The sequence below is a fragment of the Prionailurus viverrinus genome, chromosome F2 (genome assembly GCF_022837055.1).
Source record: "Prionailurus viverrinus isolate Anna chromosome F2, UM_Priviv_1.0, whole genome shotgun sequence".
Lineage (NCBI taxonomy): Eukaryota > Metazoa > Chordata > Mammalia > Carnivora > Felidae > Prionailurus > Prionailurus viverrinus.
The window spans coordinates 44,570,039-44,594,885 of record NC_062578.1 but is presented as its reverse complement, the minus strand read 5'-3'; the positions used below and the strand labels follow the sequence as shown (position 1 = coordinate 44,594,885).

Below are 24,847 nucleotides of genomic sequence, written 5' to 3'. Positions count from 1 at the left end.
TATAAAACAAATAGACATTTATAGACACAATCAGATCCGAAGTCACACACTTCACTACATTTTCTATCACAACACCTTTGCCTATTCATCTTTCTGCTACCACATCCATCTACATGGCTGCTGAAAGGTCCACAGCTTCCCCTGTTTCTTCTTCTTTTGTTCCAGTCCCTTCACTTACTTTCTCATCCTCCATCTCTGTTTCAACTTTTTCTCCTGTCTCACCTGGAAAAGTAACCAAAGGAGATATTAAGATACTCTCATTTATCATTGACAATAAAGCACCTCACAGCTGACTTCCAGTGGGGCAGTTTCTGGTCTTTAGGTCAAATTAGTACATTTCTCTGATGGTATCTAGAAAGGCAACTGGCCTGGGGCACCTTCAGCTCAGGTCATGATCTCACAGTTCATGAGTTTAGCACCTTCAGCTCAGGTCATGATCTCACATGAGTTTGAGCCCTGCGTCGGGCTCTGTGCTGACAGCTCTGAGCCTGGAGCCTACTTCAGATTCTGTGTCTCCCTCTCTCTCTGCCCCTCCCTTTCTCTCTCTCTCTCTCTCAAAAATAAATAAAACATCTTTAAAAATGTAACCCTTGAGAAAAAAAAAAAAAAGGAAAGGCAATTGCCCTGATTCTCTCAGATCCTCTGAATGGCTGATGTCACTTAACATCTCCTATCTTGGCATCCTCCTACATAAAATCAGGCTACAGAATTACCCAAGAAATGACAGCAGAACATACTATAAATGAAAAGTTCCATTTAGGGGCGCCTGGGTAGCTCAGTTGGTTAAGCGTCCAACTTCGGCTCAGGTCATCATCTCAATGGCTCATGAGTCGGAGCCCCACATCAGGCTCTGTGCTGACAGCTCAGAGCCTGGAACCTGCTTCAGATTCTGTCTCTGTCTCTGTCTCTCTCTCTCTGCCCCTCTGTGTGCATGTTCTCACTCTCTCTCAAATAAAAATAAACATTTTTAAAAAGTGTTTTAAAAACGTTCCATTTATATCTAAATGAAAAGGTGGTCTAGGCATGCCCAGAAACCTAGGGCCATTATGGTGTTTAAAGAAAACAATTGTTAAACATTTAAAGACTGCAAACATTTAGGTGGCTCAGTCGGGTAAAGCATCTAACTTTGGCTCAGGTCATGATCTTATGGTTCATGAGTTTGAGCCCCATGTCAGGCTCTGTGCTGACAGCTTAGAGCCTGGAGCCTGCTTTGGATTCTGTGTCTCCCTCTCTCTCTCTGCCCCTCCCTTGCTGGTACTCTGTCTCTTTTTCTCTCTCTCTCAAAAACAAACATTAAAAAAAGAGATTAGGGGCGCCTGGGTGGCGCAGTCAGTTAAGCGTCCGACTTCAGCCAGGTCACGATCTTGCGGTCCGTGAGTTCGAGCCCCGCGTCAGGCTCTGGGCTGATGGCTCAGAGCCTGGAGCCTGTTTCCCATTCTGTGTCTCCCTCTCTCTCTGCCCCCCCCCCCCCCCCCGTTCATGCTCTGTCTCTCTCTGTCCCAAAAATAAATAAACGTTGAAAAAAAAATTAAAAAAAAAAAGAGATTAAAAAAAAAAGATTGCAAATATTTAAAAGTCTGGACGTTGTAGATACAAATCTGTCTCCCTATGAAATCAGAATGGGCCACACTGACCCCCATGCTCATGGATGGAGCCAAGAAGCGGTGCCTCTTTTGCTAGGACGGTGCTCCTGTTCACCACGGTCCCCAGGGCTCCCCATGCCATAACATGTGCCCCTCGCTTCACTCACGGTCATTATCCTAGGCCCTAACGACTTGAGTTTGCTAACCCTAGTGCAACAAGTACATCTCCCCTGTTTTCCCTGGAGCACTTTTCTACAGCTTCATTAAAGCACTTACCTCGATAGATTGTGGTAACTTGTTTCCATTCTGCCTGCTTCCCGCTAGCCTATGAGCACCTGAGGACAGGGCCTATCTCCTGTACCCCTAGAACTTGGCATATTAGCACTCAACTTGATTAGCACTCAAAAACTGCTGGGGTAATAAATGAATCAAGAAACACACAGATGTGTGCTTTATTTACTTATACTGTAGTATGAAGCTAAAATTTACCAAAATGTAAATCATGTCCCAGAAGAAATGTTATTTTTAAATTATAATTCTAATAAAGAACAGTATGGATACCCTTTGTTTTATGCTGGTGAGGTACATTTTAAAAACACATTTTACCAAGACATAATACATTTTCTCCAGTCGTCCCAGAAAGACAAGAGGACTATATGAGGACACAAGCAGACTGACAGTAATTTTCTAAGGATAAGATTGGCAAAGATGAAAACTATAGTCTAAGATCCATTATGTGGGTATTCTTTCATGAGAAGCTTAATTCCCCCACTAACCACCTATTCACCTTTACTTTGGATCCTTGTACCCTCCATGGGGCCTGATGAAAAGCGAACTCGGAAAAACTCAGAAATTTTAACATGTTGCCTTCAACATCCAAGTGTATTCAACAATGAAACTCCAGGTTAAAAATTTCAGACACGGACTATGGTTTCAAAAATTTTTGCTAGAAAGCTAAGAGCTTGTTTTTCAGGTATGGAAGTCTTTTTGGTTTGGGTAAAATGAAGTTCAAACCCCTGAAATAGAGATCCCCAGGGATGATATCTTATGTAGCACATCTAAACAACCCTGAATTTCGGACAACATCACTTTTACCTTCAATGTGTTGGTCCTCTTCATTAGTGTGAATTTTCCTGACTGTTTCCATATTAGCTCCTGTTTCTAGAATTCCCACTGGATGCTCCGTGCTTCCAACTATCCCTTCAGGTTGAATCTGCTCCATGTTTCCTAGACCTTCAGGAGTTTTATGGAGCAAATCATTGTTTACAGCTGTTTCCACAAACTGACTTTCCTCCAATACTTCTGGTGTTTCATTCTCTTTGGGAATTGTTTCTAGAAGTTGGGATTGCTCATCTTTTATCACTGTTTCTTGAAGTTGCCGCTCTCCAGCTGTTTCCACAAACTGGCTTCCTTCCAATGTTTCTGGAGATTCACTCTCTTTGGGAATTGTTTCTAGAAGTTGGGATTGCTCATCTTTTCCCAATGTCTCTTGAAGTTTCTGCTCTCCAGCCATTTCCACAAACTGACCCCCTTCCAATCCTTCTGGAGATTCATTCTCCTTGGGAACTGTTTTTGGGAGCTGGGTCTGTTCACCCTTTCCCATTGCTTCTTGAGGTTGTGGTTCTCTAGCTGCTTCCAGAGGAGGAACTTTCTCCTCTGTTCCTAGAGGTTTCATCTCTCTGGCAGTTTGTGGATTCTCAGTACCTTCCACGGCTCCAGGAGAGTCCCTCTCTCCTGTGATCCTTGACGGCTGATACTTGGTATCTCTTCCTACAGATTCAGTCTCAGCATTTCCTTTTAAAGACTGAGCCTCTGTCACTGCTTCCGTGTCATTCTTCTCTCCTGCTCCGGGAGTATCATCTTTGACATGCGGCTGAAGTGGCTCAGATTCCCTGGGTCCTTCTAAAGGCTGACCGTCTTCTGTAGGTCCTGGTGGGTCTGTAGTATCGTCTGCCAGGGGCTGTTCCCGGAGGGATTTAACACCATTAGCTGTAGACGCTGCTGAAATCTTGAGCTTCTCTAACGGAGGAGGACTTTCCTTTTGTACCTTGCCGTAAAGAGTAGATGATTCTTTTCCCGGAGTATGTGGTTTGGGTTGGGCAAAGCAGGACTCGCTTTCTTCTATGGTTGAAAAATAGATATGCAAAGTTACTTTTTGAATATTCACTTGAAAAAGAAAAAATACAAATTTTTGGTTAGTTTCTATCCTCAGAAAATATATCACAATCAAGTAGTAGATTTAAGGGGTGCCGGGGTGGCTCAGTCGGCTAAGCATCCCACTTCGGCTCAGGTCATGATCTCACCATTTGTGAGTTTGAGCCCCACGTTGGGCTCTGTGCTGACAGCTCAGAGCCTGGAGCCTGCTTCAGATTCTGTGTCTCCCTCGCTCTCTGACCCTCCCCTGCTCATGCTCTGTCTCTCTCTCTCTCTCTCTCAAAAATAAATAAACATAAAAAAAAAAAAGAAGTAGATTTAAGAGAGTCCGGTGGTGGGGCACCTGGGTAGCTCTATCGGTTAAGTGTCCGACTCTTGAAGAGTCCAACTCTTGATTTCTGCTCAGGTCATGGTCTCAGGGTGCGTGAGACTGAGTCCCGCATTTGGCTCTGCACTGACAGTGTGGAGCCTGCTTTGGATTCTCTCTCTCCCTCCCTCTCTCTCTCTCTGCCCTCTCCACACCCCCCCAATAAATAAACAAACTTAAAAGAGAGAGAGAGAGTCCTGTGTATAGTTGAGTAAAGAGAGGCCATACCATGACCTAAACATTCCCTAAGTCAAACTTCTTTACTGTGTTCAGCTCTAACACGTCCTCCAAAACTACAATATTTTCTTGTTTGCTCCTTAGACACCTTCCCATATTCTCAATAAGCACATTTCACTTTGCTTTTTCTCATGTTCTTTCTCCTTCTCACCCTTAGCCTTAGAAGATTTCAGTGTGTGGTGTTGGACTGCTACAGAGGTCTTACTTTTTCCCAAAGCAGAATGGGCCTCAGTGGAAGGAAAGGGCCCCATGACGGAGAAGCTCCACTTGGTAAAGATCAAGATGTCTGGGAAGGAAAGTGGCAGGGACAGTTCAACCTGTGTTTCATTTCATCGGGGGGGCAGAAATCAAGAAAGAGTTGGGAACCATGCATTGTAATTCTGGCTCTTCCCCCAGCTGTGTGACCTTGGGAACTTAGCTTCTAATTGTCACATCTGTAAAATGGCAGTGAATCTCTCTCTCCCCCCATCTCAAGGCTGCACGAGGCATCAACATTAAAGGAGGAACACAAAAGTGCCCTAGACAGCTAAGCAACTTGGCAGCATGATTATACTCTTTGACCCAGTAATCCTCCTTCTGGAAATTTATTCTAAAAGCACAAATGTCAGGAAAATATATATTTTTTGATATATATATATATATCATCTCAGTATTCTTCACAATAGCAAAAATTAAAAAACAACTTAAAAGTCTAATAAGTTGGGGAAAAGATAAATATTCTGCTGGATGGAATATTACTGCACCATGAAAAAAGATGGTTATGAAGATGATATGTTAATATAAGAATATTATGGGGCACCTGGGTGGCTCAGTTGGTTGAGCATCCAATTGTTGGTTTCACCTCAGGTCACGATCTCGTGGTTTCGTGGGTTCGAGCCCCACGTGTGGCTCAGCACTGACAGCATGGAGCCTGCTTGGATTCTCTCTCTCCCTTTCTCTCTCTCTGCCCCTCCCCTTCTCACACTATCTCTGTTTCTCTCAAAATAAATATATAAAACTTAAAAAATATATTTATGGTATAATAAGTTAAAATATTGGCACGCACAGTTGGGTTAATGAAATGAAATGATGCATATAAAATGTGTATTGGCACAAGGTCTTGCGTGCACTTAAGTGCTCAGTAAGTTAGCTACCAATTTCACATATAGTATGAGTATAGCAATGTCAATGATTGGAAGGGAAAGGGGGCGGAAGAAAAAGTAAATCACAAATAGATGGTGAAAACACTGAGAGAAAATAAACCAACATGTTAAAATGGACCTCTAGATGATATACTTCTACCCTTTTTTCCCCCCAAAGATTGTTTGTCTTTTCTTCTCTTTTTAAATCTTTTTTCCCTGGGGCACGTGGGTGGCTCTGCTGGTTCAACATCCACTTCAGCTCAGGTCATGATCTCACGATTTGTGGGTTCGAGCCCCATGTCTGGTCTGTGCCGAGAGCTCAGAGCCTGGAGCCTGTTTCAGATTCTGTCTCATTCTTTCTCTGCCCCTGCCCCACTTGTGCTCTGTCTCTCTCTGTCTCTCAAAAATAAATAAATGTAAAAAAAAATTGTTTTAATATTTTTTCCCTAAGTTACTCCTCACCCCAGTTACATATGCAAACATTTATACTGAATATCGCTTATCTAATGTAAAATGCACAACTAAGACTCAGATCTCCTCTCCCATTTCCCCTTCCCTAGGGGCAAATATTTTAATTCTTTTAGCTGTCTGAAGGGATATTTTTCTTCTATATCTCCAAGCAAATTGCTACTTCATGATTTTTCAGTTTGGGCTTTTCAGTGAACTCCCACTATGGAAAATAAAGGCTTCGGTTCCTTCTCCTCCTTACCTCTATCGCCACACCCTCTCCCATTACACACTAACATTTCCTTTCAATTCACCAACTATATATCAGCAATCATTTAACATAGTAATCATGTTGTGATTTGGGTAAATCAACATTCAAGTGCATGTCCATAGAATGAGTATGTCTGCTAGGAAGAACTGAGCCAAACAGTAAGCTCTTACTTTGCGTAAATTTCTTTTTGTATTTCCCTGAAATAATAATTGTCATTGTCTTCACTTCCTTAGTTTATGTGTTGTCATTAATTCAACTCACTGCCAATTGTTTCTCTTCTTAATACATGTGTTCACACTAAATCATTTCCCACCCGGCCTCTGGGGCTGGGTGGGAAGCCCTGGGTGGAGAGTAATTCAAGCTGAGGCTTGGAGAAGCAGAGTTTGGGAAGGATGTGGGGAGATTCAGGGCCCTGGCTGTGGGCCCCCCAGGGGTCATATGTCAGAATAGGGAGAAGGGCTATCCTTCGCCTCTCCCTCAGGCTTCATCATGAAGAAGGTTTTCAAATTAATAGCACTTAAGGCAACTTAATAAAAGTGATTTCTCAGGCCTACAAAATAATTCATTATGACAAGACGATTCATTCAGATCACACGAAGGATGTTCTGGTGAGGGTTGTCTAAGGAAATTAACAAGGGAATGTGTTAGTATACTAATCACAGATGTCTGCCAAATTATATTTTCTGGTAAAATAGTTATTACGGTGATTAGTACTGTCAGTTAAATGACATGAACGACTTTCATCCAACTGTGCCAGCTGTGGGTGCATTCTAAAGGCATCATTCTTCTAGAGCAGAAAGCCATGGGGGGGAATGTGTCAACACACCCAAACCAAAGTCACTCAATTCTATATTTTGAAAAACATATTATGCTATCAGACTAAGTCAAGTTTTCTTCTCCAAAAACAAAAGTTTTATAAAAAGTTATTTTCCATGAATAGTGTCACAAATACTCAAGTGTTCTATCAATTTTTGCCATAACTAGAACATTTATGCCCATGATCACAGTATCAATTTTCATTCTTAGGTACTTTTCCTAATCTTATTGATATACTTGAAGTAGGCAAATGCCCTTGACATATAATATTTTTATAATATAACCTGAAAATAGTCAGCCAAACTGGGAAATATTACAGAAGAATGTCACTGTCTCTAATATTTTTCTAAGGTAGCTCAAAGGAGATAAAACGTCTTAAAAATGATCACCAAATCTTGGGGCACCTGGGTGGCTCAGTTGGTTAAGCCATCTGACTCTTGGTTTTGGTTCAGGTCATGATCTCGCGGTTCGTGAGTTCGAGCTCTGCGTCAGGCTCCATGCTGGCAGCACAGAGCCTGCTTGTGATTCTCTATCTGCCCCTCCCCTGTTCTCTCTCTCTCTCAAAATAAGTCAATAAACTTTTACAAATAAATAAATAAAATGATCACCAAAACTTTTTTTTTTTAATCACCAAATCTTAACTATAGAGAACAAAACTGAGGATTACTGGAGGGAAGGTGGATGGGGGATGGGCTAGATGGGTGATGGGTACTAAGGAGGGCAGTTTTGTGATGAGCACTGGGTGTTGTATGAAAGTGATGAATCACTCAGTTCTACACCTGAAACTATAATATTGCACTCTGTGTTAACTAACTGGAATTTAAATAAAAACTTGAGGAAAAAAATTAAAAATAAATAAAATAATCACCAAGAAAAAAAAATAAAAGAGAAAAGTTTAGTGACACCACATTCATTTTGTATTTATATTAATTAACTGCATTCTGCTTGAATTTTGAAAGGAATGTATTTTGGAGGTAATAGTGTCTTTTTTTTTATTTCTCCTTGTTTTTTAATGTTTATTTACTTATTTTTGAGAGAGAGAGAGAGAGAATAAGGGAGGGGCAGAGAGAGGGAGAGAGAGAGTCAGAATCCAAAGCAGCCTCCAGGCTCTGACCTGTCAGCCAGAGCCTGACATGGGGCTTGAACCCATGAACTGTAAGATCATGACCTGAGGTGAAGTTGGACGCTTAACCAAATGAGCCACCCACGTGCCCCTGGAGGTAATAGTTCTTACCTAATAGCCCCAAAGTTCTCTTTTCCTATGTGAGAGAAAAGCACAATCTGTTCTAAAAGGCAGGGCAGAGATCGTATGACCTTGAAGACAACACCCATAATGTGGGGGGTTCGAGTCCTGACTCCTGTACTCACTAGCCTGATTAAGCCTTTTTTGTGCCTCAGTTTCACCACCTGTAAAATGGGAACAGTATCAGCAGAGTCGTTGTGAGGACTCCATGCATCACATTGCTAGTGGAAAGCACCGGCACAGTGACCGGCACCACTGAGTGACAGTCCATGCTAGCCGCCACCGGTATCATACCTCACTTGATGGCCCTAGAAAGGAAGACATTATGGTGGGCAAACAGACACGTAAGGTAATTTCATTCATTCTAGTTTCGGTACCTTTCTCTAAGCTTATTCAGAAAAAAAGAGATCGAAGTAAAAAACTGAAAAGGTTGGAAAATAAATGGTAGTTTCAAACCGCCTCTCAGAGAATACAGCAATGAAGTCTACAGTTGCCACAAACACTTCCTCTCAGGCACCAGACTGCATATCCTTCAGAATGTTTTTATCCCCAGCCGCTGAGGGAAGTAGGATTTTTGGATCTGTTTGACCTTCCTCCTCTTCAGCTGGAACAGTGCATTCCAGACTGTTCTGATGTTGGACGTGAATCTTGATCTCAACGTTTATTCAACTGTGCAATCTAGACAAGCTCCTAACCTCTCTAGACCTCAGTTTCCTTATCTGTAAAATGGGAATATGAGAGCTGCCTTTCAGGCCTCTTTGGAGAATTGACTGAGGTGATAATATGCATATTCCCCAATATGGTGTGTGATGTGAGAAGGTACTCAGTAAACTGGGGGGAGCAGGATACAGCTACGCAGGTGCAGGTTTCTCACTGCACAGGGCATTCTGCTGAGAGGGAAAGAAAGAGAGAGAGAGAGAGAGCTCAACTCCAGCCTCTGTGCACCTGCAGGCTGCAAGGCTGCATGTGTCAGGGGCAGGGAGGGCATCTTTTTCTAATTTCACAAAGGTCCTGTGTGGTCTAGTGGTGGCCCCTGTCAAATAAATTACAGCTAACTGAGCAACAGAAAGAATGAACGTCAACATTAAAGAGCTTGGATAAATAGTCCCCTAAACACTACAAAACTGTCAATTTTGACCTACAGAATTGTGTCGTCATGGTAAGTTTTAAAATGTGATTACTGATTGGGGTGTCTGGGTGGCTTAGTCAGTTGGGCGTCCGACTTCAGCTCAGGTCATGAGTTCAAGCCCCACGTCAGGCTCTGTGCTGAGAGCTCAGAGCCTGAAGCCTGCTTTGGATTCTGTGTCTCCCTCTCTGCCCCTCCCCTGCTCATGCTCTGTCTCTCTCTGTCTCAAAAATAAGATAAAAACATTTAAAAAATTTTTAATGTGATTATTGATCAATAATGTGATAGTATTCATAATGTCAGGCAGGACTTGACTGGCATTAATAAAGTCCACCGGCAGCTTTTTATAAATAAATCTCTTTCATTCTGTTTGTTGGCTTTGATTTCACTTATTCACTGAATTCAAGTATTCGAGTGCCTAATATGCCTCTTCTGAGCTGAGCAGTTTGCAGCGGTTGACAAGGAAGATCTGGTCCCTGCCATCCTTAAGTTTATTGTCAGAAAAAAAAAAAAGTTTACTGTCTGCATGGAGATTCAAATAATGGCTACCTCCCTCACTAAGTACGACTTGGTACCTATGCCTTACCTCTCACCCAAGAATCTCCACATGCTCTGTCTGCGTGGTTTTGTGAATCCCAGATATACCTCCTTGAGGTAGAAGAAGGTACTACATCATTTCTTCTAGCACTCTTAACTTGAAGCAGTGAGATTTTTTGGTCCACACACAGAAGACATTCTGTGCCTAATCTGTATTACTATATAATAAATATTGTGGAGAGATGCATTGTTTCCACATCCAAAGTTGTTTAAAGATGTGTCTGTTTTCTGAACCCTACATTTTATCAAATCATACACTGCTCTGGGCCTAATCCTTTGGTGCTCATTATCTCTCTTGATTCTGCTGTAAGTTGATCCATGCACAAATTTGTTGTGACAGCTGAACTAACAGAACCCTGGTTGTAGGCACCGTTGTGATAGGCACACAAAGAAGTTAAATACTAGGCAACATTACAGAAGGGATTAGAACTAGAGCTAACATACCTGAAATTCACATTACAATGGAAGCTTTTCAACTCCGTTCATTACCCTAATCAGAAATGAAAAGTTTCTACCCAGCGAGGAGAAAAACTTGAGGTCAATATTTCCTATCCCATGGCTATGACCCATCAGACATCCCAGAGACCTCACTGGTTTGTCTGCTGGGTTTTCTAGAGAATCAGTGAGAATAGTGGGGTCGGGGTAGGGGGGGGGGTTCCCTGGTATTTTCCCTTGCTGCCACCATGTCTAGGTTCCTGCAGCTTTTGGGCTTTGGGAACCCAGATGCCACATGAGTCAGCCCCAAGGGAAGAGTCTACTCATCTTCTTTCCCATTTTCTTTCTTTGTTTTCTCCTCACTTTCATCCTATCATTTATCCAACAAACATTTGTGGAGCTACTAGTGGAGCTATTCTAGATGTGTCTGTGCTCTTCCCTCACTAAAGTATGTAAAAACACTTTCCTCGCGGGCCGTGGCACAAATGCTAAGCCCCAAGGGCACGTTCTGTCAGTCAGTAGATGTTGGCAGGGCATTCATGTTGAAGAGAGATGAACTTAAGCAATACCCCATGTAACTGAAGTGTGAAACCATCAGGCAAAAAAAATCCTAGAGACGGTAAATAAAAATCGGAAAATCCATATTTTTTAAAATAATTTTTTAAATGTTATTTATTTATTTATTTATTTTGAGAGAAAGAGCATGGGCAGGGAAGGGGCAGAGAGAATCCCAAGCAGGCTCAGCGCTGTCAGTGCAGAGCCCAACGTGGGGCTCAAACTCACGAACCATGAGATCATGACCTGAGCCAAAATCAAGAGTTGGATGCCTAACCAACTGAGCCCCACCCAGGCACCCATGAAGCTTCTTTTTTTTTTAATGTTTATTTATTTTTGAGAGAGAGAGAGAGAGAGAGAGAGCACGTGAGCAACAGAGGGACAGAGGGAGAGAGAGACAGAGGATTTGTCAACATAGCCTGATGCAGGGCTCGAACCCATGAACAGTGAGATTGTGACCTGAGCTAAAGTCCGATGCTTAACTGACTGAGCCACCAGGCACCCTGAACAAGCCATCTTTTTTAATAGAACTACCTGGTTTGATACATTTAAACTTAGTTTTGACCACCACAAAGTAAATTTGATAAAATATGAAGGTAAACCTAATGTGGAATTTAACTATAAAGAAACAAGAACATGTAGTTGGAGAGACACTTCTGGAACACTTGATGAGCATACATGGAGATGTAGGGCCTGAAGAGGGGAAAGGCTGATATCTAAAAGCTACAGAGCCAAGTAATGACAAATAGTTACCTCCTTCAGAAAAGATTTTCCAATTTCATTTTATTTCTTTTAGACTCCTAGAAGATAGACTCTTACTTCAAAGAAGCTGTTGCAGAAAACATCACTTTTGAAATTATCAACAGTATTCACCACTAAAAAAAGACAGCTTCATTGACTGATGGACATTACTGGCACACAGGGATCCAACATTTGGGCAGAAATTCGAGTCTACGAAATCAAAGGCATCTCGATGAGCAAGGACGAGGAGGGAGAAAGTGAAGATCATGTCTCTAATAGGTATAAGTTGTGACACTTCACCAACCTGAACAGGCCTTGTGGCTGATGTTTATTGAGGCATTTTGCCTAGAGCTTTTTGTGGATTATCTCACTCAATCTTCCTAAAAACTCCACAAGGTAAGTCGGTTAAGCATCCGACTTCAGCACAGGTCATGATCTCACAGTTCATGGATTTGAGTCCCAGGTCAGGCTCTGTGCTGACAACTCAGAGTCTGGATGGATCCTGCTTCAGATTCTGTGTCTCTCTTTCTGCTCCTCCCCTGCTCTCTCCCTCTCTCTCTCTCTCTCAAAGATAAATAAACATTAAAAAAATTTGTTTTTAAAAATTTAACTATAAGATTTCAGTAAGACTAGAGTATAAAACAAAAATCTACGTTCGCCCTTCTTCAAGCTTCAGAATCTTAGAAAAGCTTACGAGGCAGTAATAAGTCACACTGAGAACTTTTACCCTTGATATGATGTGATGTGAAGGGCACTTTACCTCTGTGGTCTTCCTCCCAAAACCCACAAGCCTAGGAGCATCATAAGAAAAGCAACAGATAAATCCCAATTGAGGGATGGTCTACAAAATACCTGACCAGTACTCAAAACTGTCAAGGTCATCGAAAACAAGTCTGAAAAACTGTCACAGTCAAGAGGGGCCTAAGGAAACACAACAACTAACTGTAGTGTGGAATCCTGAATGGGACTCTAGAACAGAAATAGGACATTAGAGAAAAACTGAGGAAATCTGAATAAAGCATGGACTTTGGTAAATAATAATGTATCAGTGGGGCGCCTGGGTGGCTCAGTCGGTTAAGTGTCCAACTTCAGCTCAGGTCACCATCTCATGGTTTGTGAGTTCGAGCCCTGCATCGGGTTCTGTGCTGACAGCTTAGAGCCTGAAGCCTGTTTCAAATTCTGTCTCTCTCTCTCTCTCTTTGCCCCTCCCCCACTTGTGCTCTGTTTCTCTGTCTCAAAAATAAATAAAAACCTTAAAACAATTTTTTAAAATAATAATGTATCAGCATTGGTTCATTCATTGTGACAAGCCTGCCCTACTCATGCAAGATGTTAGTAATAAGGGAAAGTGAGTATGGGGTCTATGAGAACTCTCTGCACTACTTTCATGAATTTTCTGTAAATCTAAAACTTTTCTAAAATAAAAGTTTTTTTTTTTTAATATAGCAGCAAAAGTACAAGAGCATGTAACCTAGCAATATAACATCTGATAGCTTTAGAAAAACCGTTTCATAAACTTGGATCATTCCCATTCCACTTTTATGATTTTTTGCTATTTTTGTACCACTTGTGCTACTACTAACTTAATAGTTTTTTTAAAAACAATTTTTTAGGGGCGCCTGGGTGGCGCAGTCGGTTAAGCGTCCGACTTCAGCCAGGTCACGATCTCGCGGTCTGTGAGTTTGAGCCCCGCGTCAGGCTCTGGGCTGATGGCTCAGAGCCTGGAGCCTGTTTCCAATTCTGTGTCTCCCTCTCTCTCTGCCCCTCCCCCGTTCATGCTCTGTCTCTCTCTGTCCCAAAAAAATAAATAAACGTTGAAAAAAAAAAAAATAAAAACAATTTTTTAAAGATTTTTTTCAAATGTTTATTTATTTTTGAGAGAGAGAAAGAGATAGAGAATGAGCCGAGGAGGGGCAGAGAGAGAGGGAGAATCCGAAGCAGGCTCCAGGCTCTGAGCTGTCAGCACAGAGCCTGACGCAGGGCTCGAACCCACAAACTGTGAGATCATGACCTGAACTGAAGTTGTACACTTAACCGACTGAGCCACCCAGGTGCCCTTATTACTAACTTAATATTTTTAACAGTTCCTTTCCTTTTACAAATTTACCAAAACGAAAATGTCAGGAAATCAACAAACTCCAGGATTTAGAACTTGATCTTGAGGAAAAAAACAAAACTTGATCTTGGAAAAGCAATACAAAAAAAATTGAGATTTACTAAAATTGATGTTAATGACAGGCAATTTTTATTGAGGACTTACTAGGCAGTATTCTAGGTGGGGGTCAGCAATTTTTTTTTTTTTCTGTAAAGGGACAGACAGTAAATGTTTTCAGCTTTGCTGGATTGGGGTCATTATTGCAACTACTCAACTCTGTCACCATGGTAAGAAAGCAGTCAAATGACATGTAAATGAATAGACATAATTGTGTTCCTATAAAACTTCATTTACGAAAACAAGTGGTGGGCTGGATTTGGCCAGCAGGCAAGTTTGTCAATCCCTATTCTAAGCACTATTTAGGCTACCTCTAAGTGCTTTGTATGTATTAACTGATTTTATTCCTTAGAACAAGTCTATGAAATAGGTACTATTGTTAATTCCGTTTTACAGATGAAGTCACTGAGGCACAAGGAGATTGAGTGGCTCAAAGTTATACCACTAATAAGTTATCATGAACCAGGATTTGAAGCCAGTCTAACTCCAGACCCACATTCTTAATCAGCACTCTATATGTGTGCTGATATGTCTCCCATATGTTGAAATTTACACACACACACACAAACACACTCACACGTTCAAATCCTCTCATAACCATCTAGTCTATAGAGGCTACTACTCCACTGCAAAGGAAAAGGAAATTAGCCAAAAGAAACTATGTGGTTCCTATCAGTCTTAGGAAAATGGAAACGGTAAGAATAGCCCCCCTCCCCAAAATCAACTAAAGGGAAAAGGAGAAAGAGTTCCTTATCACTCTCAATAACAGCAAGGTCCCTCCCTGCCCAGCTGCCTTAAGGGCTGGGAGAAATGCTGGCACACTGAAACTCATTCTCACAGGCTGGGGGGCTCTGATACATGCAACACAGGGACAAATATATTTCTGTCACCATCAACAGAACTAGAGGAGCATTTAGGTGGGCAAGGCTGAGAACGTAACAATGACAGATCAATCAGGGAGGTCTGTAAAGCGTGGAATGTTCTCATCTTGCAGGGACCCTTTAAGAGGAAGTTTTAAAGACAAGCCTCTGAAGAAAACATTTTCACTCAGTGTAAGGAAAAATATATTACAGGCTTGAGAAAGTATTGTCACCACACGGGAAAATCCTGATAAGGGGAACAGACTATTAATTGATAGTCAAAAACAAACAAACAAACAAACAAAAAAACCTTGGTTTGATGCTACATCCAAGGAAGTGGATGTCAAGGACACTTCTTTTAGTGGAGAGGAGACAGGTCCATCACTGAGAGAGGGGGGTCTGGGAAAGGGGGGACCTAGGGGCGAGGCAAAAGGAACAGCTACAAAGAAGCCAGGAAAGGCTAGGGGTTCAGGTCATAGAGAAGGCTTGTTGAGTGGCCTCTTGAACATGAATCATTTCCGTCTTTGGCTTATGAGGTCATGTTCATTTTATATCTACCTTGGATGGTGTTAATTGGTGCTATTTTGATGTCCACTTTGTCATGTTCTACAGTGTTCTACAGTGTCATGGCTACAGAGTACATTGTTTATAAATGAAATGTGAGGGGCGCCTGGGTGGCGCAGTCGGTTAAGCGTCCGACTTCAGCCAGGTCACGATCTCGCGGTCCATGAGTTCGAGCCCCACATTGGGCTCTGGGCTGATGGCTCAGAGCCTGGAGCCTGTTTCCGATTCTGTGTCTCCCTCTCTCTCTGCCCCTCGCCTGTTCATGCTCTGTCTCTCTCTGTCCCAAAAATAAATAAACGTTGAAAAAAAAAATTTTTTTAAATAAAAAATAAAAAATAAATGAAATGTGAGTTTTGGTGACCCTACAGTAGATCGATAGGGCAAGGGTGCCATTTTGCTGTCTACGGATGCTTCTTGATCTTCTTGCATCTTGACTTTTCTACTTAATTACATTTGGACACTCCATTTATCTAAACTAGCCTGATATAATGTGCTCATCTCAAGCAAGTTTTCAGAGCCATACAGATTTGAATGTCAAGCAGTGTTCAGTATGAATGAAGAACGTGTTATTGGGTCTTGAGTTCTTTTGTCTCATTAGAGAAGCCAGGACACAGGAGCAGCCATAAGGAACGGTTGAGTATGTAGTCTTGAGAAAAGACGGTCATCCCTCCTAGGTGTGGGACTCCAGCCACCCAGTCACCACAGCCCAGCCCAGTTATCCTGGGGACCCACAGATCCTTGGGCCCTTCCATGGGGAAGAAAGTGATGTCAGCTGAAGTTGCCCCTACAACACAGGCTGCCCTTTCTTTTCCTTGCCTTTTTCCAATGACCACTCCTTGTTTCTGAGCACACTGGCATTGCCTGGCCTATTTCGTTTACCTTCATAAAGTAATTCCCATGGGTGTTTAGCTGTTTAACACAATGTGGTTTTTCTTTTCAATCTTAATCCTTAAAGGGCAAACCTCTGACACCCTTGAATATATACAAAAGAATGAACTCCAGAACCTGATGTAAACTCCCAAGGAGGGGTTCAAAGAATGTGAACAACAGCAACATCCCTGGGAACGTAAAGAAGCTTCTTTTTGTTTTTAACGTTTATTTATTTTTGAGAGAGAGAGAGAGAAAATGAATGAGTGGGGGAGGGGCAGAAAGAGAGGGAGACACAGAATCCGAAGCAGGCTCCAGGCTCTGAGCTGTCAGCACAGAGCCTGATACAGGGCTTGAACCCATGAACTGCGAGATCATGACCTGAGCTGAAGTTGGATGGTTAACCGACTGAGCCACCCAGGCACCCCTGTAAAGAAGCTTCTGAGGTCATTTTGATACTTCCCAGACATTAACACTCACCTGGAGAGCTATATTCTGGTATTTTGCTTAAAAAAAAATTACCTAGAACTACATGCAGTTAAACACACCAGCTTTTGAGGCCTGGCCAAGTTTGACGCTTTTATCAGTTTTGGTGAGCCTTTCAGTAACCCCCCACAAGTGTTAGGTTTTTATTTTAAACTTAATGTTATAAAACATTAACACAGAAGTGAAACTGTGGATAATACCTGGGACATGTGGCAACCTTACAGGAACATGATTTAAAAGAACACAATAAAGCTTTGTTTTGCTGTGTTGACCTTCTCCTGCCTGATTAGGAGACCCTCTTCACAACCTGTTCTCTTCCCAAGCCCACCTCAACCAATGTTTCCTTCCAGTTTCTGTTATTACCTGGGTCCTGATTCCTACTCTCCCTCTGCCTCTTTTTTATTTTTTAAATCATTTACTGTCAAGTTAGCTAACCATACAGCGTATACAGTGTGCCCTTGGCTTTGAGAGTAGATTCCCATGATTCATTGCTTACACACAACAGCCAGTGCTCATCCTAGCAAGTGCCCCCCTCAATGCCCATCACCCATTTTCCCTTCTCCCCCACCCCTGCCATCAACCCTCAGTTGTTCTCTGTATTTAAGAGTCTCTTATGGTTTGCCTCCCCCTCTGTTTGAAACTATTTTTTCCTTTCCCTTTCCCCAACGTCTTCTGTTCAGTTTCTCAAGATCCACATAGGAGTGAAAACATATGATATCTGTCTTTCTCTGACTGGCGTATTTCACTTCGCATAATACCCTCCAGTTCCATCCACATTGTTGCAAATGGCAAGATTTAATTCTTTCTCATTGCTGAGCAGGATTCCATTGTATCTACAAACCACATCTTCTTTATCTATTCATCAGTTGATGGACATTTGGGTTCTTTCCATCATTTGGCTGTTGTTGAAATCCCTGTGCTTTTCTAAATAGGACTTCTCATTCCCCTGAGTCCCCATCTCTGTCAATCCATCCATTCTCCCATCCACCCACCAAACAAATATGGATTGTGTTTTTCCTACAGGGAAGGCCATACAATGAGTTATCGCAGAAGTGGACTAGACTCCAGATGGAACTGGACTGTGAAAAGAGTAGCGGCTTCTGAGTCACACACACTGGGCTTCAGCCCTATCACTTGCTAGCTCTGAGATCTCGGACAAGCTATTTATCCTCATGAAGCTGTAGTTTCCTAGCTGCATTTGGTGATACAGATGTTTGCTTCAGAAGGCTCTTGTGGAGATTAAATGAGATCACAGTCCAAAGTATCTGGAACCAAGTGGAGCTCCTGCCTTGTCTCCTGACTTCTCCACACCCATGTTTTGATGTGGCTGCACTAATCTTGAAAGTCCTTCAATTTTATAAGAAACTTACTGAAATGTTTCAAAAAAATTTTTTTTTGTAATGTTACCTTGAGAGAGAGAGACAGAGAAGAGTGTGAGCAGGGGAGGGGCAGAGACAGAGAAGGAGACACAGAATCCAAAGCGGGCTCCAGGCTCTGAGATGTCAGCACAGAGCCCGATGTAGGGCTCAGACTCACGAACAGCCAGATCATGACCTGAGCCGAAATTGGAGGCTCAACCGACTAAGCCACCCAGGCGCCCCTTTTATTTTTTAGTTTTCTTTAAATGTTTATTTATTTTTGAGAGACAGTGTGTGTGTGTGTGTGTGTGTGAGAGAGAGAGAGAGAGAGCAAGGGAGGGGCAGAGAGAGAGAGAGAGTACTATACTGTTGAGGAGAGTGTAAACTGGTACAAGTCTTATGGAAGGCATTTAGGCAGATATCCATCAAAATCATAAATGCACATACCCTTTAATCCAATAATGCCACTTCTGGGAAATTGTTCTACAGCTGTGCTTGAACACATTCAAAATGATGCATATATAAAGGAATTCACTGCAGCCTTGTTTGCACTAGAAAAAATTGGAAGCAAACCAAATGCCTATCAATAGGGGACTGGTTAAACAAATCACACGATGGATTATTAAGCAAGGATAAAAAAGGAGAAAGACGTTCTCTGTATATCAAGATAGAAAGATGTCCGTCTTGTTAGGTGAAAAGAACAAGGTGAAGAACGGTGGGTATAATACATTTTATAATGAAGATGAGAGAGGGAAACAATATTTACAATGTATAAGGAAACTTTAGAAAAATTAAAAAAAACCCACCTAATAAAAGTATTTACCCATGGGTGTGACTGGAACTAAGTAGCTGGTGCAAACAGGACCGGAGGTATACTTTTCACAGCATGCATTTTTTAACCGTTTGCAAATTTTTGAACCACTCAAGCAATTCCCTCTTTGTTAAAAAGTTTACTTATTTATTTTTGAGAGAGAAAGAGCAGAGCAGAGAGAGACAGGGAATCCCAAGGAGGCTCTGTACTGTCAGCGCAGAGCCTGACATGGGGCTTGAACCCATAAACTGTGAGATCCAGACCTGAGCCAAAATCTAGGCCTGGACGCCCAATCTTTTGAGCCACCCAGGCGCCCCCATGTATGCAATTCTTATGTCCCATTTTAATTAGCTGTATGTAATAACCACCCTACCACAAAAACTTGCCAAACATCCTCTGTGTGCCAGGCTCTAGAGGGGACACAAAGACATACAAGACTTGGTTCCTACTTTTAGCATTTTCAAGAAAGAAACCCCATTATATAACATCTGCATGCAAGGAAAGTCCATTAAAATGAGTTTTGGGGCACCTGGGTGGCTCAGTTGGTTAAGCGTCTGACTTCAGCTCAGGTCATGATCTCATGGTTCGTGAGTTCGAGCTACGCTTCCGGCTCTGTGCTGACAGCTCAGAGCCTGGAGCCTGGTTCGGATTCTGTGTCTCCCTCTCTTTCTACCCCTTGCCCACTCACACTCTGTCTCTCTCTCTCTCTCAAAAATAAACATTAAAAAAATTTTTTTAATGAGTTTTAATCTTGATGTTTATTCTTCAATTACAAAGAAAAAATGTCTGCTTAGGACTGAAATGTCACTATGTGAAAATATTGGTTGAAGGCTGAAGGTATCTCCACAGAACAAAGAACAATTCACATAACAGCATGAAATTCAAGCCTCATTCTATTGCCTAGGTAACATGGACTTCAAGCAGCTAGCAAGAGTTCAGGTGAGAATAAACAAATGATTATAGCTGTCAGTGAAAATGTACACATTAACCTAGCAATGAATTTGTCGATAATTACCATCTATTTACTTTGTCAATGCTGGTGCTTAAGCTGTAAGATCTCAGGAAGAAAGTCTGCCAGAAACGGGTGGCGATTTATATTAGGAAAGAGAAAAGCAATAATTGTGCATGTACACAGAAGGCTGGCAGGGAGGAAGGTTCGGATACAAAGACCTAGACACCTGTGGGTCCATTAGTCTGTAAAATCAACAAAACCTTTGTGTTCAGATTCCATCAGATCCTCGGGGCTCTGAAAAGAACAGCAATTGTGAACAGAATATTGCCCTAATAATTAGAATTTGCTTCCACAAACATAAGAAATTCCACTCAATCTGTCTAATAGTCCTTCTGGAAAGAAAAGCCGCTTTCCTCGCACATTTTAAGGCATTGAGTAAAAATCTATGTGTACCATGTACCAGGCCCTGCTCTACACTTTGAGTAGCACTGGGTAGTTAGTTGACTATCCACCTTTGTCTGATCCCTCCACACCTCTTTCCCTAGTCAGTCATCTGGTGTCTGGTGGGTCAGAACAAATGCATCTGTGTGATCGGTAGAATGGATTTTCCTATTCAGCCTAACAGCAACCTAACCAAGTAGCTGCTATCTGATTTAAACTTAAGCCCAGAAAATAAACAGCTTCATATTTTAATGCTATAGGATTTTAGAGCTATAAGAGATCTCAGAGGTAACCTACTCCAACCCATTATTTAATGATTCTTTTGCTTGTAGGCTAATACTGCATCATGTACAACAGTTCTTAAGCCAGTTACAGAAAATTAAGTTGGGCAGAACTGTCAACACAAATCCAGTTTACAGGCTAGTTCATATATTTTAACATCAACCCATAGGGTTTTAAGGTTGATATTGTGATGGGTGCCTAGGTGGCTCAGTCGATTAAGCATCCGACTTTGGCACAGGTCATGATCTCCTGGTTCATGAGTTCAAGCGCTACGTCTGGCTATTTGCTGTCAACGCAGAGCCCACTTTGGATCCTCTGTCTCCCCCCGTCTGCTCCTCCCGCATGCCTTCTCTCTCTCTCAAAAAGTAAATAAACATTTAAAAAAATTTTTTAAAGGTTGGTACTGTAAATTTAAAGAATCTCTGGTGTGATAGGAAGATTATCTGTACCTCTATGGGAGGACACTGGTAGTTTCTCTACATCTATGTACATCTAAGGTTAGGGGCACCTGGGTGGCTCAGTCCATTGACTGAGTCCAGCTCTTGGGTTCAGCTCAGGTCATGATCTCATGGTTCATGGGCTTGAGCCCCACATTGGGCTCTGCGCTGGCAGTATGGAGCCTGCTTGGGATTCTCTCTTCCTCCCTCTCTCTCTGCCCCTTCCCTGCTCTCTCTCTCTCAAAATAAATAAATAAACATTTAAAAAAAACTCTAGGGTTAAACAAATGTCCCCCAAATATTTATAGTTTATAGTTGGAAGTAATATATATAAGCTTCATATTTTACCAACTTATCTAGGGGTAAAAAATATGTATTAAAATATGTATATTATATATTAATATCCAATAAATTTATAAGTTACATATCACATCTGTATAATATATTACAATACATATCTTATTTAGGGATTATAACATTGTGATTATATTATTAAATTTATTAAATTATAATGCTCTATTACATTTTATTGTATTTCTTTTGTTGTTTGCATAGTGGATGAACACACCTCTAATGGGGATCCAGAGTGATCTTTAATTTAAATCAGATTTAAATCGGGGTGCCCAGGTGGGTCAGTCAGTTAAGTATCTGACTTCCGTCAGGTCATGACCTCACTGTTGGTGAGTTCAAGCCCCATTTCAGGCTCTGTGAGGACAGCTAGGAGCCTGGAGCCTGCTTTGGATTCTGTGTCTCCCTCTCTCTCTGCCCCTTCCCTGCTCACACGCTGTCTGTCTCTCTCTCTCTCTCTCTCTCTCTCTCTCTCTCTCTCTCTCTCAAAAATAAATAAACATTAAAAAACATTAAAAAATAAAATAAATCAGATTTAAATCTAGTTATCACAGGTGGTTTAAAGAGAAAGAAGTCAAGCTCTGGAATCAGAGTACCTGAATTCAAAGCCCAGCTCTGACTTTTAAGAGTAGATAATTTGCCCAAGGTCACAGGGCTCCTTATGTGTGAAATGGAGATGATCATAATACTTAGTCATAGTATTGTCTTAAAGATTAAATGAAGTAATTCATTCAACAACCATGCACCAAATATTGTTAGGCACCAGGGGTACAGTGAGTAAATGCATATACAGGACATTTAATAAACTTGGATTTTTTCATCTAAAAGCTCATACCCACAGACTTAGGATTATATATAGGATTTAAAGAAGTTTTGAGCTGTAGAAACAGGAATGAATTATTTATTGAGCCTCCAAGATCATGGATCAGCATTGAAATGCTGATGAACACACAATAGTATCCAATTACAAGAGAGTATTGTGTGATTGGGCATCAAAAGCAAAATGCACCTGTTGACTGATTTAATACGTGCATTGAGCAGTTTATGTAGCGTATTAATTAATTTTCAATGCACTGAACCTGGTTGTCAGGCGTTTAAATGTTTCTTTCAGAACAACATCTGTGAAAACTTAGAACAATGATGAAAGCATGAATAAAAAATGAAAAGGTGTGACTTATGTAGACAGTTATTAATACTGGTGATAAAGTTTTTTTTTTTAATAACATTGTTCATTATTTTTTGAGAGGATTAAAAACCCTTTCCCCCATTGGATACTTTTGCCCTTCCCTAAGAGTAACATTCCCCTCAGTCATGTTTTTATCAAAAAAAAAAATCTATGATGATTTAGTTCTCTGCTTTTTAAATCAGTATGTTACTCCTAGGATATCTGGGACCATGGAGGGGGATGAGAAAAACCAAATATGGTGTACCTTTCCTGAAGCATCAATTTTCCTCAATTTTTCATATTGAAACCAACAAGGATTTATCATGGAGCAGGATGCAAAATCCACCTGACTTCATAAAATAAAATGAAACATTAAAGAAATTTCTCCTTGTACTAGCCTCTAATTAATCAATTAACTAACTTTTTGCACTGGCCTCTTGAGAGCATATTTGGGGTACAGAGGCTTTCTTTTCTTTAGGAGAAAGGTCAGCAACTATTGTACACAAGGAATGGATATTTCTTCGCTTTGCATTGTCAGAGACAAAGGGTTTGGAATCACACTTAAACATGGCTTTAATTACTTTGCTTATTTCTAAACTTTTTATTGCTTTCTGTTATCTACTGAAATTAAAAATAAATTATCACACACCCAAAAATGAATTCAACGCAACATACTTCTAACTAGGACACGGTGTCTCAACTCTGAAACAGCATTCACGAAAACCCTGTGCTACTACAAAATCAGAGAGAAAGTCATTTCTGTGTTGTTGGAATAACACAAGATGCTAAAAGAAGACCTGTGGAAAAGAATGAACTTGAGTGCAAATTTTCCCCTACAGTTAGCCTTGAATATGACTGCAAACTAATTTGAAGGAATTTACTTAACCTTCGAAGCTTTATCCAAAATGTCAGCCATTCAGAATCTAAGAAGTGCTTATAAAACCCATTCTCTAGTTCATTAATCTGCTTACTCTTTTCACAGGATTTACCACGGTGAGAAACGTATCTTAATCATTCGTTTAACTTAATTTATTGCCTGTCTCTTCTATCCCTGACCCTCAAAAGTAGGGTCACTTGTATCTCCAGCATCTAGCCAGGCACTTGGCTATCTCATAATAGACGCTCAAAATATATTTGTTGAATTTCGGTGATGACCACTTTATATGGCACGCATATTCGTCAAGAAAACACTGAAGCGAAGGGCAGGGGAAGTGTATCTGACCTCTTCAAAAGTGCAGGATCCTACTTGATGGAGTGAATGTCCATCTGTGCTCTCCGCATCCGTTACCATCTCTGATGCTGAAATGCTGACGGAAGGGCAAGGTCTTGGTAGAAAAACGGGGATCACGTTTCTCCTTAGGACCAGAAACTAATGGTTCCCAGGGAATTTGCAGCTTTATATGATCTGAAAGTTCGTACTTTTAGGAGATTAAATAGCACTTCTTGTAAGGGGTGGAAATTACTCATCTGTTTAAGGGAACCCCCGGCCAAGCGCGGTAGGGGTTTAACGCCACCTCCCCGCTCGCCCCGCGGATAACCCCGGGCCCGGCCCTCGGCCTCCCGCGTCCGGCAGCGCGCGCGGCTGGGGCGCACCGGGACCTCCACGCCGCAGCTCCAGCACCCGCGCTCCGGGGTTCGGGAGGGAGGGGCGCTCTGCCCTGGGTTCCACTCCTGTCCTCAGCGAGCAGCCCGCCCCCTGCCGGGCGGGTCGCACCTTTCGGAACCCTAGGGAGCAAGGCGACCCCGAGGCCCGGGCGAGGGTGGAGCCGGGTCCCCTGCTCACCGCTGCGGAGCCTGTTGCCGTCCCCGGCCTTGTTGAGGGCGCTGCTGGAGCAGCCCATCGCGGGCAGAAGGGCGGCCTTGTGGGTGAGCGCAGCCACCTGTCCCAGCCTGGCGCGAGCGTCGGCCAGGAGCTCGGATCCCGCGCAAACTGCACCAGCGCCGCAGAAGCTTCTCCGGCGGCTGGCCCGGCTCTGGCGGGTGCAGAGCGCAAGCGCACAGCGGAGCGCCGGGGTGCCGGGCGCACCTGCGAGGGAAGGTTGCCGCCGGGAGGTGGAAGGGGCCAGGGGGCCGGGCAGGCGGGAACGAGGAAGCAGAAGACAGGAACAGGGAGCCCGGTTGGCAGGAGGTGGAGGGTGGGGTCAAGGAGGAGAGGAAAAAAGACTCAGAGAGGCACAGGGAGGATGCCCCGGAGAGAACGAAGGACTGGGAGGGCTCATCCGAATCATCACTAAATAGCTGGGGAGGGGGGAGGAGGCGATTGTGGCCCGTGGCTATTGATTGGTAGACCAGCTTTGGATGGCAGATCTGTTCTTACATAACAGCAGTTGTGTTACCACAAGGAAGTTTGCTGTTAACACTATTTAATCCA

General features: G+C 42.3%; 1 protein-coding gene across 1 annotated transcript; it reads right to left on the bottom strand.

The window, feature by feature from the left end:
- Positions 1 to 24,317, bottom strand: ERICH5 (glutamate rich 5). Its single transcript, XM_047842808.1, has 2 exons — positions 24,260 to 24,317; positions 1 to 222 (listed from the first exon to the last, which is right to left on the bottom strand). Exons 1-2 carry the CDS (start codon positions 24,315 to 24,317, stop codon positions 110 to 112), a joined length of 171 nt encoding a protein of 56 aa, XP_047698764.1. The 3' UTR covers positions 1 to 109.
- Positions 24,318 to 24,847: the final 530 nt, after the last annotated feature.

Excerpts from the sequence above, each read along its gene's own strand:
- ERICH5 (XM_047842808.1), bottom strand. The coding sequence starts at position 24,317 with ATGGGCTGCTCCAGCAGCGCCCTCAACAAGGCCGGGGACGGCAACAGG. Across the intron at positions 223-24,259 it reads CGGCAACAGGCTCCGCAGCG|GTGAGACAGGAGAAAAAGTT; the intron begins GTGAGCAGGGGA and ends TTACTTTTCCAG.